The sequence below is a fragment of the Ricinus communis genome, chromosome 4 (genome assembly GCF_019578655.1).
Source record: "Ricinus communis isolate WT05 ecotype wild-type chromosome 4, ASM1957865v1, whole genome shotgun sequence".
In the NCBI taxonomy this organism is placed as follows: domain Eukaryota; kingdom Viridiplantae; phylum Streptophyta; class Magnoliopsida; order Malpighiales; family Euphorbiaceae; genus Ricinus; species Ricinus communis.
Genome location: NC_063259.1, coordinates 22,357,549 through 22,373,864, shown reverse-complemented (window position 1 = coordinate 22,373,864; position 16,316 = coordinate 22,357,549). Strand labels below are relative to the sequence as shown.

The 16,316-nt window shown below is 32.0% G+C and overlaps 2 protein-coding genes across 2 annotated transcripts; both read right to left on the bottom strand.

The window, feature by feature from the left end:
• Positions 1-7,998: 7,998 nt before the first annotated feature.
• Positions 7,999-10,548, bottom strand: LOC8275104 (LEAF RUST 10 DISEASE-RESISTANCE LOCUS RECEPTOR-LIKE PROTEIN KINASE-like 2.4). The gene is made up of 3 exons (XM_002526257.4): positions 9,570-10,548; positions 9,402-9,461; positions 7,999-9,313 (listed from the first exon to the last, which is right to left on the bottom strand). Exons 1-3 carry the CDS (start codon positions 10,285-10,287, stop codon positions 8,196-8,198), a joined length of 1,896 nt encoding a protein of 631 aa, XP_002526303.2. The 5' UTR covers positions 10,288-10,548; the 3' UTR covers positions 7,999-8,195.
• Positions 10,549-14,491: 3,943 nt separating this feature from the next.
• LOC8275105 (E3 ubiquitin-protein ligase RHA2A) lies at positions 14,492-15,570 on the bottom strand. The gene has a single exon (XM_002526258.4). The coding sequence runs from the start codon at positions 15,382-15,384 to the stop codon at positions 14,833-14,835; it is 552 nt and encodes a 183-aa protein (XP_002526304.1). The 5' UTR covers positions 15,385-15,570; the 3' UTR covers positions 14,492-14,832.
• Positions 15,571-16,316: the final 746 nt, after the last annotated feature.

Sequence of the window (16,316 nt, the reverse complement as noted above, 5' to 3'; positions counted from 1 at the left end):
CGACGGCTCGAATGAAACGGGTGAAAATGGTGGCATGCGTAGCAGCAGTGGTGGTGGCTGCTGCTATAGTTGCACGAGACACGCTTTCAAGACCTCACGCGCCGCTCGTTGTCCGCCAATAAGCAGACAACGATTGGACATTTGGCAAATTCATGGGTAGACATTGCAGGCGTCGATGAGGCCTTTGATTATCTAATCATTGATTTTTGCCTTTACTATTTTTGGCCTGGTGACGTCCCATTCCCTCGCCGTTACGCCGTGGGTATTAGAATTTTAGGACACCACATGCTTTTCTATTTCAATTATTAATAACTTTAAAATAATGGTATCTCGACTTTGGTGGAAAAATTAATATAAATATTTCATTGGGATTTTATAATTAATTAAAACCTCCTAAACCTTGTTTTACAACAGAAATGTTAATATTTCAAAATGACACAAAATTTGGCTCTTGCATTTATAAAATAATAAATATTTTAGTTTATTTATTTATAAGGACCGACACTTTTAATATGTTTATTTATTATTATATTTATAAAATAAAAAAAATAAAAATATATTTACAATTTAGTTTAAATGTGATAAAAATATTTATTTTTAAAAATAAAAACTTTTGGATTGAAGTTCTCTTTCGTGTACTAGCAAATCGGTCGATAATTCTATCATTAAAGTAATAATGAGCACAAAAAAGGAAAAAAAATAGAATTAATGACAGGAAAATAAATAGTTTCTAAAAAAAGAAATTATTAGAATATATATTAGAAAATTTTAAATAAATTTTCCATTGCTAATATATGTATGAAGATGGTCTGTCACTATTTTTAATTTCTTGTAACGAACCTTAGGAAATGTTTAGGTGATTTTATTTCTATTTGCTTCGTGATGATGTTTTTTACACTATTTTTAAATGTATATTATATTATTTTGCTTCCTTCCCAATTGATAGGAGAACTCAAATAATCTACTAAAGGAATCAAACTATAGCCAATAATATATTATTTTTTAATGCAAGGGTCTATAAGGCATTAATTAGAAAAGTCCCTATTTGATACCACTTGTACATATTACCTTACTCTAATGATTTTCTTTTTCTCTTTTTTTTTTTCTTAACCTAATGATAAATTGATAAGTAAGACTATAAGGTCAAAAAAATTAGAAAAAGAAAAAAAGAACACTTTAATGAGAGTTATATCACAGGCCCAAGTCAACAAGTGATCATCAATAGATCACATTAACTTTTCTCGGTGAAGGAATCTTAGTGATAATTAAACAAATTAGACTCTTTATTGTTTCATCAATTTTTTATTAATTGTCGCGATTATATTATATATTATAGTCTTATCATAAGATGATAGAATAGTATATTAATTATATTTGAAAAACTCAATCCACCATATAAGTTAATATTTATTTTAATTAAAAATTTATTTTTTTCACATTGAAAATTTTGGTTTTCGCATCAATATTCATTTTATATACGCAATCAATACCCTATGCTTAAAAAGTAGATAAATTGTCTTTCTCCCTCTGCTTTTCTTTTTCTTTATTTTTTCCTAAGTGCGTCCATATTTATGTACAAGTTCAAGCTTAGGTAGGCATGTTTAATCAAAATAAATAATTACTAATTAACGGGAGAAATGTAAAAAAAAGAAAATAAGAAAATAAAATGACGCATAAACATCATCATAATGACGTGAAACACGAGGTACTGTAGTGTATCAAATCAAAATCACTGTAGTGACAAAAAAAAAAAAACAAAAAGAAATAGTAACTAAAAATCGTAATGGACGGCTAAGGTTAAGTTGGGATGGTATTAATTAGGAAGTGGAGCACTCACTGGCTACAATTAGTCTATTTCATAATTGCCCCATCATTCACAGTGAAGTGAGAACACTGAGAAAAAGGAAGCAAAAAGTGAACCACAAATGTCAACTTTGAACAGATCTTTTCTGCACAGTAAAACAAGAGACTGGTGATGTGCGTAGTAGCCCTTTGATCAAGATCGTGCGGTTGTTCTGTTTCGTGCATGGAATTTTATTTGTATTATCGGTTCATTATAAAGATATCAATATCATGTTCTTTCTCTTGTATCCAAAGGATTCACATGCTAGGGTTTATATAGGTACTTTTTCATCTGCAACAAAACTGTAACCATTGATTTGGTTATGAATCTACTGTGAACTTCGAAGATGGTTCCATGAGCTTATCTCATAGCCATTTTGCATTCTCTTAAGTTAATTGCAGATTAGAATATAAGATTTTTTGGGTTCATAAATTAAACCACGTTTAATTCCTCAAGGGTCCTAAAAATATCCATTTCATTCCTCTTGATTAACCATCATATGGATTTCGAACATGAGATATCCGATTCAATTACAATAGACATGCTGCACAGTATAAAATCCATCAGAAGAAATTTAAAGAAATTAAAAGTGAGCAGCAGCAAGAAAAGAGAAAACAAAAAGTGATAAAAACAGAATCTGGGCCGCTGACTTCTGTAATAAAGCTTTTACATGAATGGTTGAATCATGTTGTAGACAAATCTATAATAAAGTGATTTTCAATTTCTTATCTTTCTTTTCTCCATTACCTTCTTCCTCTATCAACCCTAAAAGCGTGTCTCCATTTTCTCTATATATCTCTGTCCATCACTATACCTACTGCTATTATTTCTTCAATTCCAACGCCTCTCCATGCATATATATATATATATATATATATATATATATATATATATATTTGCCCCACCTCATCGCTTTGACAAAGTTTTACATTTCTTGCTTTTCTCTTCTTTAATTTAATTTATTTTATCTTCTCTTTTAACACCACTGCAAGAAATGTCTTTCTCTGCCATGATTATAAAATAATTGGCAATTGGGTTTCAAGATCAATTATCATTATTTGATTTCTTAAGAGTGTCGAAAAGTAAGTAAAATGCATGATTAGCATTACTGCGCAAGTATTGCTGTCCTGTATGTATTCATCCATGCGAAACATGCTTAGAATATAAACGATCCAGATTAGCATAATTTAGACAAATCCATTTTCTTTTTCACCTCACTCGCATATAATCTAACGTAGCATGCACCAAAATTATGTTGTCGTTGGCTTTAAACGACACCAAACATTCATATGCTTTATGTCCCACTGAGAATAGAATTGAAACAGAAGCCGAAATTAAGGAAATCGATATTAGACAATATATATATATATAGGGGTCCATTCTCAATTTTGTTTAGGTGATCTAATCAGCTAAATACACCAGTAGGCCACCTCTTTTTTTCTTTAGCTTAACCCAATTATGGTTCTAGCTTGCTATAGTTTTAACGGTATAAATAGGATATTCTAGCTAACATATCACATCAAACTTTTATGATTGCACCAAGTGTATATACCTTGAGAAGATTATAAAATCTCAATTATTGGTTGTTAATTTATATTAGTGTTAATGATATGAGAGATTTTAATATGAAAAATTAATTCATCATAATTAAAAAAGAATGCGTATACATCCTAAAATTTTAAAATCGTTACCATAAAACTAGGATTTCATAGTTACATAATATATATCTAAGCTTTATTTGTATATAATATTTAAATATTTTTTTGCAATACATGTGAAAAAAACACATGTCAAAAGGTGTTAGAATATTACAAAAAAATAAATAAATTTAAGTATTTGTTAGATTAAATAAAAAATTAAAATGTTAAACTGACTAAATGATTAAAATTCAGAAATATAAATATACATTTGATATATATATATATATATATATATATATATATATATATATATATATATATATATATATATATATATATATTATATTACATGAGAACAAGTTAACATAGCCTATAACCACCTTTCTAAGTAGGAAAATTAATATAAGGTCTCCCCACAATTTTTGAAGTAGGAATTCTAAGGCAAGAAATTAAAAGAGTCTTCTTGCCAGCTGCATAGACAATAAAAAGTCATTATCGCACAAGCTTTTGACTAAGTTCTAATTAACATAAAATTTAATCAAACATAAATATGATAAAATCATCCTTATAGACATAGCTGACTTTCTGAATAGGTGAATCAAAACCTACCAATATACATTCAAACTCAATAATCAACTTAATTACCCACATAACAACATAATTAGCTTAATGGAAAATGCTACATAAAAAACTACTCCATGAGAAAATCATTAAAATTTAATGAATCTAGGAACATATATGGTGTATTAATAATTCCTTCATGAATAGTACTCAATGCATCATCCACCAGCAACATCGCAAACTTTAGGCAAGAGGGTAAGTTGATTTCTTTTTTGGCAAAATTGTCTGCTTCCAATTTCCATGCACATCTTTCTATGCAATGTAGAGCTAAAGCAACTGGCCATGAAAAATAAATAGCCAACTCCATTCATCCATCCACCACACACCACATATCTCAATAATAAGGTAATTAAACTAAAAAGTTGGCCATCAACACTAGTACTACTTTTGTCTTGAGCTAAGTGATTGTATAGTGAATACCCATTTTACTAAACATTTTTATTTTTTATTTTGCAAGGAACAAAGCCACGTTCGTATACACCAGACAAATAAACCCCATCAATGCTCACTTTTTTCCCCTTCTCCCTTCCTCCATGAGAATAATATGAAAATTCCAAAGAGTCTTGAAAATCGAGTTAGTGGAGTTATTTGTATTCCCCACAAACATACCCTTAACCAGCTTGGACCAAGAATTTCAACATTACTTTTCTTTTCTTTCAAAAAAAAGAAAAAGAATTCACAAAAATCAGAAAAATAAATAAATACATTAAATCCCACTTCACGTTCATCCAAAAGCTCTACAATCATGCCTTTATATATGGCCCAACATGTCTCCTCATGCTCTATATCACTACTCTCCATAATAATCTTTCTCTACTATACTAGCTATAGCTATATACTACTAAGCATCTATATGCTCCTTGCAGCATTTTAGCAAGAAGAGGAGCTAGCACTCATTTGTCTTTCCTGTGTTTGAACATGAAGGGCAACCATCGGAGGCGGGGCTCCGCCAGCTATGGCGGTGGCTACAAAGGAAGTGGTTGGTCATCGTGGTGGCATGGCGGAGGAGGGTTCTGTAAATACGGGTGAAAAAGAGATGGCTAAAAGAAACGCAAGAAAAAGCTTTGCAATTGCACTCTCCTGAGTTTCTAGCCTAGTGTCCGCGAACAAGGGGCAGAGTCGGGAGAGTGAAATTATTGCATCGCGGGGGAATTGAGGGTAGCGGTCCGATTTACGTGCCTTTTTTAACATTAGGGTCTGTCATTTTTAGTTTTTGTTATATTCCTTGTTTAACCTTATGCCTTTCTGTTCATTTACATATTTGCCTTTACCTTATGTTTTCCTTTAGTTTCCTTTGGTTTCTACTGTGTTACTATAAAACATGGGATGTAAGAGATGCATACGAGGTAGCTATCCAAACACTTGGTTTGTTTGTTAAGGAGAGTTTTGACAGAAAGAGAACAGAAGGGGGGGTCCTGAGTTAAGGTTATGCCGCAGCTGCTGGGCATGCATCGCTTACACCTGTCATGTATTTGTATTGGCTTTGTTATGATTTGGATATCAATCAAATTAAGAAAATGAATTCTCTTTCCCTTTAGTTTCTGCTTTTTCTTTTCCGTCTTTTTGGCGAAAAAAAAAAGTTAAAAGAATACTAGAATTATCACTCAGGATTGGTGTTCTGATAAACAATATTTTTGTATTTAAAAAAGTACGGAATTCTCTAACAAAGGCAATGAGTATTATAATCAAGAATAGCTTTCGGTGGAATCGTTGTGTTACTAAGGCAGGATGTGTTAGATGTTTAATTGATTCTTGATTCTTGATTCTTGATTGGTCAGAAGTTGGCCGAAGTTGGCAAGCTTGCAAATTCACTCTGGACTTTCTCTTTACTGATCTTATTTCTTTTCTTTGTCATTATCATTTGCTCATGATCTTTTATCTGTAAGAGACACTGAATATTATGTGAATTCTAAAAGATGAATAGAATCGCTGCGAATTGTCCTTTTCAACTTCAGGCATTTAAAATTTGATACTGTCATCAGATTTATATCCACGAATCATTGTAACTCAACAAAGTCTTTAAATCGTTATCTGAATGAATGAAAAGAATATGTAAATAAATAAATAGCAGACGATAATATCTACGTTGGGTCCAGAAAAAATTATAGTATCTCATGCAGACAGGGCAATCAAGTAAACCCAAAACTTGAATGGTTTTAATCATGTGTTCTTGAAGTAGCTAAAGATAGAATATCTACACTCAGATTATAATTTAAAAGATTCAAGAATCACAAGAATATTACCCTTTAAAAAACGAATCACTAATACAAGAAGCATGCATATATGCTAATCAAGTCAGCCTTTAGAGTTGTGAAATAGTTAATTACAAGAAGAGGGTTGCGCCATAGCATTATTTTCCATTAGCATTGGATCCTAAAAGGCAAAATTTAGCTTTTTGAAAATGATAAAAAGGTATGGCATACATATGATTTACATATATTTTTCAGAAAAAGAGCCATTAGCATCATTGCCATTGCCAGTTTCCACTATCTTCTGCTGAATAAGAGGGTTGTTATTAGTTCATGATCACCACATATTTAAATTGTGGAATGCAAAAAATAAAAACTTAAGATTTATTCAGTTAAAGTATGATTTCTACAGCCCCACGCTGCCACTGGCTTGATTTTTAACATGCAATAATTGCTAAAGTAAGAAAAGGGCATCTTCCATTAAACACAACTCAGGATTAAAGGTTTCTTTTAGGAGGGAGCCAAGGCAATGATCATCTAAAAGAGAAATCTAGTTTTTGTTTGTCTTTTTGAGGATTGATTATACAATTTCTTTTTCGATTCTGATATAGCTCAAGCCTCGAGGTCACTGCTAATATGCCCATCCGGACAACAATTTGTCATGTTTTTTTTCCTTTCTTTTCTTTTACTTTGGTTAGAATTTTGCAGCTTTCTGAAAGAAAAGAAAAGGTAATATGGCAAGAATCTGCTAATTTTAAGGACCACAAGAATCTGTAGATTAATGTAATAAACAGACGGGATTTAGTGCGAAATATGACTAATTGCTTAGAACTATAGAAATATGAAGATGAACAATGGCCATATCGTTAAATATATATGGAGCTTTCCGTGAAGGTGATGGGGGTAGAAAAGAAGAAGCAAATGCTACTAAATTGGGTTTCTCCAGAAACTGCGAGGCTCAGAGAGATATCAAATATATAAACTTGTTGAATCTGGGAATTTCTAATGGCTCAGGAAAAGTAAAATTTTCTTACTAGATTGAAAATTAAGTAGATATATACTGAAACTTCTACCTAGGAACTTGTATCGAAGGACTTGACAGGCTACTAACATAAGCTATGATATAAAGCTACATTTCGTGCTACTCCATTAACAGGATAAGTTTTTCTTGTAGCATTCTATCCACTAGATAGAGAAAGTAATCCGCCCATTACTAGGAACGAATTTTAGCCTTCTGTTTATATCAAGGATCAGAGAATTACATAAGAACTCCCACCACATGCTAAATTATCAAATCTAGCTGCAGATCCGTAAACCAGGTATTCTGTTTAATGTCATGAGAAATCCTCAATCGTGGAATTCTATGTACTTCCCACAAATTATTGCCTTAAACATGTTTGACTCTGTACAGAAGTTTTAGTTACATTCTACATATGAAAAGATAAAACATTCCAGACCAGGCAATTGAAAGACTACCTGTATGGCTGTGTATATATATATAAATAATCTCGAGCAGTAATATATGTAAAGCAGAGGACATATATTATGATAGACATGCTGTGTCGCTTAATCAAGCAGATTGGATTCGAAACATGGAATCATTATGCGAATCAAAACAGCATACCATCTTAGCACAATATTTTAACTTCTAGGATTGACAAAAAAAAAAAAAAAGATTTGCTGCCTATAAAATACAGACAACCAGTTCCAAATGCATTCAGAAACTTTATTGATACTATAGTTTCAGCAGAGACAAATATGCAACAGGTCGAGCTAAAAGATGTGTACAGTTTTATTTTTGACAAATATACAAGTACATGGTGCGATTAATTAAAACATCAGTTCATATCTTTTCCCCTCCTTTCTTAAAAATCTTTATTGGTCAACAACTGTCAAATTATTCTAAGAGCTTTTCTCCACTGTCTCAGATATTAGCAACTCGGTTGAAGAATCTGATTGTGGCCCTTCGGCAGCAACGTGATCAGGGAAAGACAAAGGACTAGGAGGCAACTGCAAATCATCAATCTTCCCTTCTAACATTTCCACCACCTTCGTCATTGATGGACGGTCTGATGAATTCTTGTTAATGCACCACAACCCAACTATACATAATTTTTTTGCTATTGCGGCTTCAGCTTCATTAACACTCTCAAGCTCTAAATCTCCTCCCTCATTTAGATGGTCATAAACCCATGAAGCAAAATGTACTTTGCCTGAAGAATTCCCATTTGGATTAATGTTTCTTCTTCCTCCGACCATTTCTAATAACAATATCCCATAACTATAGACATCTGATTTGCAAGAAACAGAACCAAGGTTCTTTGAAATCAATTCAGGAGCAATGTACCCTATAGTTCCTCTTGCAGTACTAACAGACACAAAGTCATTTTCCTTGGGGTAAAACTTTGCAAGACCAAAATCTGACACTTTTGGGATGAAATTATGATGTAGCAGGACATTGTGAGGCTTGATATCGAAATGAAGAATGCATACATCACATCCCACATGTAGATGCTCAATCCCTCGAGCTGTTCCTATAGCAATCTGAAGGAGTTTCTCCCAACTGAATGGCTGGAATTCTGCTTCTCTTGAAAATATGTGCTTATCAAGAGATCCACAAGCAATATACTCAAACAAAAGAGCATGATAAGACCCCTCAGAACAGAAACCCACTAACTGTACTACATTGGCATGATGAATTTTACCAATTGTAGAGACTTCATCGATAAAGTCCTTATCACTGAACTTGGAGTCACCAAGCATTTTAACAGCGACTAAAAAACCATCTGGAAGTTGTCCTTTATACACCGTCCCAAAACCACCTTTGCCTATTTTATCTTTGAAATTGTTAGTGATTGCAATAATATCAGAGTAGGAGTACCTTCTGGGCATCATGGATGGTTCATTGGGTAAGAGATTCTCCTTGCTCTCTTCTGTCTTCTTTTGTGTTCTATATTTGTGAATTAGGAAGCCGACTATAACTATTGGAGCAACCACAAATCTTGCAATTAAATTTATTGCTGAAGTGCAAAAGAAGTGAAATTTATCAAACTTGAATCAAGATGATCAATATCAGCAAGTATAGGAGTTTCAATTTGGAAAAATTACCTAACAGAATGTCCCAAATAGCAGCAAAGATAAGCGAAACTGCAGCTGGTATATAAATGCCTGCATAGAAAACAACAAATCAAGAAACAAAATTAAGAAATAATATAACTCATTAACCAAAGTCATCCCAAACCATTCCAGCAGATCAATAAAGAAAAGCAAACTAACCTGAATAATAGCATTCATAGACATTAGGTGTACCCACTGAGCTCAAAGAGCAAATACCACCATCAGCAATGCAATCCCGGCACTCAACAGACCATTCAAGATCAAACCCTAAAGCCATTAATTGCAAGATACTCTGATAAGAAGGGTACAGAACATTCTGGTAAATAGTGGGAACCCTTGATATAAAAGAACAAGAACCTTGAAGATCGGATATCACATAAGTACTATAACTAACATAAACATGAGACCCATTTCCACTGAAACAAGGAACGTCTCTATAAGCTTGATCATTGATCTCACTTGAGCACCTAAAAAAACTTGTAAACGTACTTGAAACCAATCCTCTATAACGACTATCACCTCTCACTTCATCAACTGACACTGAAATGTACGGAAGATTGCAGCTTCCATTGGCTAAATTAACATCAACTAAACGGATTATATGCTTATCATAAGATATTTGATTCACGTAATACTTCCCCGAGTGGAATTCTAGAATGGGCTTGTTGTCGTTGCAAGAAATCTCATAGCCAGGATCTCCACATGTTGCTGGATCATTGTTTAGGCGAAATGGGTAACTGATTTTGATGTATCCACATGAAGAAGAGCAAATATCTTGGAGGATTCTTGATTCAACTTCACTTGCTGTGAAAAGAAAGATTAGTAGAAGAAACAGAAAAAGAGTTGAGACTGTGGGCGATTCTTGGCTCTTTCTCATGGTTCTTAATGTATATATACAGCTTTGGATAAGAAAACTGAGGCAAGATGAATGGTTCTTCGTTATATTCCTAGCACTATTGTGGAGTGAAGATGACGACGGAGGCTTAATTGGTGAAAATTCTAGTTGAGGAAAGTGGTGTGCGTGTGCAGTAAAGCAAGTAATAAATTGAAAAGCTTCAAGCTTTTGAAGTTCTCAATTGATTGAAAAAGAAAGGGTCTAAATTCTAATTACGCATGCCGCGACGACCCATAAGCCATACGGGTCCTTAGTCAAGAAATGGTTGAATATGGAAAGTTACGGGATACTTGTCTGTTGGTTACACAAATTCTGCATCTTATTTTCAATGCGTAATTATTAATTAAATTTTAAATTTTAATAATTTTAAAATAATTTATTATATTTTTAATTTGTTTTTAAAAATAATTTCGATATTATTTCTAAAACTCCATAATAAAAATATGACATAAAAAATTTATTATTTTTATTAAAAAAATAATAATTATAAAGCATTAAAAGTAGTTTGTCCCTATGCTTAATAATATAATCACTAAATTTTACATTTATGCATTATAAACATAATACTCATTAATTTGTTAATAGATATTTATTGTTAATGAATATTATATTTATTAAGTTATTTAAACAGACATATATAACATATACATAATATAAATCGTCTTTATAATTAATAAATAAAGAAACATCAAGCTAAAATATTTATATTATAATACAAATATTTTTTTAATAAAATAAAATTAATAAATAATAAATATTTAATATTTATACACAATAAATATTCAATAAAGTTTAATTAACATAAGTTAAAAACTGATTTAATCAGCTTATCAGATATGAAATTACTTATCTGAACTCTTTATATGATCAAGGGCCTCATTTGTTGTCTCTTAGGTGAAACCAAATAACCTGTGGAAAGTAATTGCAATCTAGAAATTGCACCCATTGCTGGAATTTCAACCATAACCGTCTTATAATGTAATGACTATGATAAATCCCACTCCCCCTGTCCAACCCGGCTCAACATCTTTTATGACCTTACACAATATTTAATTATACAATATCAATATATAATAAAAATTATTTTTCTTGCTTTTTGAGATTTAAAATATAAAATCACTAATATTCAAGTTCATAAAATAAATCTTCAATTGATAATATAGCCAAATTATTTAGTATTTTTTATAACATGGTTCAAAATAAAAAATATTTGTTATATTTAACTTTAAAATACCTTCTTCCGCTGAAACTACTGTGATAGAAATGGTTAATAATATTTACAAGCTATTCATGTATTTAGAAAAGAATTTATTTTTTTTTTGATAAAATTTAATATCTTTTTGTTTATAATCTTTTTATAATATTTAATCTTAAAAATAAATATAAGCCATCAAAATTAGGAAAGCATATAATGTTATAGAGAGTTTTCTAAAATTCAAACAACTTTTCAAATCATCATCACTAAACAATGTTAATTTAGATACATAATATAGTAAAGGTTTATTTTCTTTGATTTTAAAATACTTTAACAAGTTACTAAGTATATTATTAATACTAATTATTATTCCATAAATTAAAATTATTCAGAATTTTATAAAATTAATAAATATATATATATATATATATATTAATTAATTACAATCCAATGGTCGATGCCTCTCCAGTTCTTATTTGTTTAATTGGAAAAATAAGACACATGACATTGATAATGGAAAGGACGTTGAGGTTTGAAGAATTTGACAACTAGGGTTTTAATTGCAAATTTTGAATTTGAAAGTCCATATCAATTAACTGAAAAACTAAATATATAATAAAAATAAACAATGCAATTAAAAAATAAAAAAAACACAATTTAATAATATTATTTATAAATTATTTGTTTAAATTTATTAAAATTTATTTACATTTGAAGAAATAAAGCTAATTGAATCAGAAATGGCAAGTGTTATGTTAAATTAGTAGAAGTCAAAAGGACTTATTTGGCCTACCGGGACAAGTCTTATTCTAATCAGAGAAAATCCTCATTCAACCGTTTTATATAAAAACTTAAATAAATATATTTGTGCCATATAGTCTGCCTTTTTTTCCAGAATTGAACGTGAACCAAGTGTGAAACTTAGAGCAATAGAGAGAGGCCTCTTTCTGAGAGGTCCCAATCTGAGCATCTATCTTCCAAACCCCAAAAGAAAACAATCAATCGCAACACATTAATTGTAATGTAAATGTACAAACAGACATATCGAAGAAGTGGTTGAGATCCAGCCCATCAAATTGATGCAGCTTCATTTCTTCTGTCTTGGGCCACTTACAGCCGTCTACCCAATGACTGACTTATTCCAATTGGAAGGTCACCAAAAGTATCAAACTTTAACACATTCCCCTTTTATTTAAAAGAGGGAAACGAAAGTACAAATGACAAAAATGTAAAGCACCGCTTAAAACATCCCAGAAAGGACAACTAAAGGGCAAAGGTACAATTTGGCTCCTAATGTTTGGTATGTGGCTCACATGTGCCCTTGAAGTAAATTTTGGAACAAAAGCCTTGCAAATCAATTACAAACTGATATATAAAAACCCTTTTTTAACAATGATCAATTTTGAAATAAATTGTCATAATATATGAATGACATGGAAAAAACTTTACGAGTAAGTGGTCCCTATTAAATTGACAACTTAACTAAAACCCTAACTCTTTACACAATGATAATTAGATAGCATTTATTTCATCAACTCATTCTTGGCAAAGGAGCTAGCAATAACAGGGACAATGCCAACTGATGAGGCCTTGCAGTATAAACATGGACCAAATATGATATCTTTGTTACTGGCAACGATTTCTATTTAAGGTTTCATCAGACAAAAGCATTGTAAAGCAAGTGAGGTGAAATAAAAAAATTTAGAAATTGAATTTAAACATTTAAGTTTTATAATTGTGAAAAAAAAAAGAAATGATAATGATTATCAAAACCTCATCAAATCAAATTCTATATATAACCACTAAATGATGATGATTATCAAAATTTCACTATATTAAACACACATAACAAAAAAATGAAATAGAGACTAAATAAAAGTAAGGGACTATGACAAAGGACGATGGTAAAGCTCTCCCTAACTGTAGGAGTCGACGGCAGAGCTCCAGCAAATAGTAGCGAACGACGGCATAGCTCTAGCAAACGGTAGCAATCAACAACAGAGCTCCAACAAACAACAGCAGTGGAAAACGAGTTATGGACTGTCCACGCCCCACTGACGACCTTAATACCAGTTGATGATGGTAGGGCTCCGGCAAACGGTAATGATATAAAGTAAGATTGTCCACGCTCCCTGCAAATAAAAAATCACAGGTAACAAATGACAGAAAAATAAAAATAAAAGAAAAGAGAGGATAAGGCTGATGAGGAAAGATTTGCTTACCTTTTTCAATTTTGCTGATAAGTTTAATTTAGAATTTTCTACTTCCCTTTCCAATTCTAGACTTTAGATCTTTAGGGTTTCAAAATAGGAAATATTAGAGATGGAAGAAATATTGAAAGAAGAAGGTCTGTTTCAACAATCAAACATAATATTGTTATTGGAAAGAGCCCCACTATCGTCCACTTGAGCTTTTTTTAACGTTTAATAATATAATTATGCAGTAAAGTTAACTTAGAGGCTTATATATTCGTTTTTAATTAATTTGCAATTTTTTGTCTCAAAATTCATTTCAAGAGCATATGCGAGCCATGGGCCAAACATTAGGGACCAAACTTGGAAGTGTCAAACTAATTAAAGTTCATAATTTGCAATGTTACATAATGTTTGAAAGGTTTCTTCGTTTATAGGTAAAGAAAAAAAGAAGATATTATTATTTCTCTACAACTTTATAACATGAAAAGCACATGCGCCTCTACTTGTAGTTCTTTCTAATGCTTTCCCCTTTTCTTGTTATTTTTCTTCAAAATGCATTTGCCCTTACACCAACCACAAAATGACACGTCCAATTCTAAACTCATCACCTCTTACTTTTCCAATCACAATTTTCAATCCAAATAAATCACTTTTTTATTTAGTTCTTGTTCCTTTTTCTCATCAATCTATATCCTCACGCTTACTCTTAAATCTTTTTCTTTTTTCTGGAGATATAACGATATTTTGATGATTCTTCGAAAAATTATACGAGTTAAACAGACGAAAACATAAATCCTTTAAGAAAAAATGTAATTCTAAATTGTGAATAGCATGAGTACAACAGTATCCTTGGTAATAAGTACTAAAACCTAAAGAATTTACAGCAGTTAAAAAGGAAAAAAACAGTAAAGAAAAAATAAAAAGAACTCTCAAGAGCTCTTAAAAAAGGGGAAAAATTAAAAAAAGAAAAAAAAAAGGAGTTGATCAAAAATTCCAAAACTAAAATTAAAAAGAAAAAGAAAATTCCTATCAATACATATAACATCATCACCATTCACCGATGGATCACCGCACGACCAAACCACCGACGGTCGATCGATCGATCGATCAATCAATCGCTCATCGTGCAAGAGCGCATCACCGGACGGAGAACCAGGCAACTAAATCACCAGCGACGCGGCTGCGCGTGGAGAGCACGCGCTGACCAGAAACGAGAGGAGAACGGCAAAGAGGGCAGTTAAATTTGAGCTGACGAAGCCAATCATCAAAGCAATCTTTATGGAACACGTGTCTACAATCGAGCTTCCTAACCTGATCACCATCACTTAACGCGCACAAGCACACCACACAATCCGATCCTCCTCCACCTCCTGCTCCTGCTCCTGCCCCTCCTCTATTATGATTGTCATCATTACCACCACAACTGCGGTACCTGTAAGAAAACAGACGGTTGACGTTGAGCTGTTCGGCGAGGACTATAAGGCTGGAGAGCCCAGACCCCATTGAGTCGATCAATAAACCTTCGTCAAAGAGTATGGATTGGGAATTGGTGAATCGGGGGAGAGCCATAGAGTGGAAGATAGAGAAGAAGAAAGAGCGGAGATGATCTATGGATTTGGCTATGAGGGCTAAGAGGAGCAGAGGGATTGAGTCAGATGACACGTCGTTCAGCTGGCTCTGTAAGCCCATCTTCTCCTGGTTTTCTTTTTAAATAAATAAATAAAGAAATGATATACAGAGAGAGAGAAGAAAGAGGGGAGGGGCGAGCTGTGGGTATTTATAAGAGAGTTAAAAAGACAGGAGCAGCAGCAGCAAGAAGAAGAAAGATGAAAGAAGAAAGAGGCAGAAAGGGAAGAGAGAAAAGATAGAAAGAAGTTCCGCGGAGGGGGGGCCCTAAAGAGCTGGGGATATATTGGGTCTTATCACAGGCCATGTGGGGTGGGCCATATTTTTATTTTTGTTTTTTTCCTTTATTATCGGTAGGCGGTAGCTAAGCTTACCACTTGAACGGTGAACACACACTGAATGCTTACAGGCTTCTTCTTTTTTCTTTTTCCTCTTAACATTTAAAATTAATGATTTTCAAATAACAACATTTAAAATTAAAATTGTATCTAAACTGTTTACTAAGTTATTTTTCTTCTTTTCAAATTAAAGGTATTTTGAAATTCATATTTATAATAAAAAAATCAACTGAGATTGCATAAACAATATTTTTATGGACCGCCACTTTCTAAACAGTTTAATAGAAAGTGGTTAATTAAAAGTAATATTAAATCAACGATGACAATATTATTGATGCCCTTAAAGCCTAATTTAAATAGGAAGAAACGAAGTCCTTCAAAGATGTTTTATTGACAAATAAAAAATGTTATAAATTTAAATTTCTTGTTGCTTTAGGTGTGACTTTTTTAATTTTTATAATGAATGTGCTTAATGACTAACTGGTGTTGGACTTACGAAGCCTAAAACATATAAAGAATAAACAAATAACGTTACTGTTTCTTTTATGTTGTTGACCCTTTACCTTATTAGAATTACATTTCTAACAAAAAAAGAAAATTATAATTTATATCCGTAGTCATTCATTTAAATATTCTCACTTATCCATTTACTTTAGA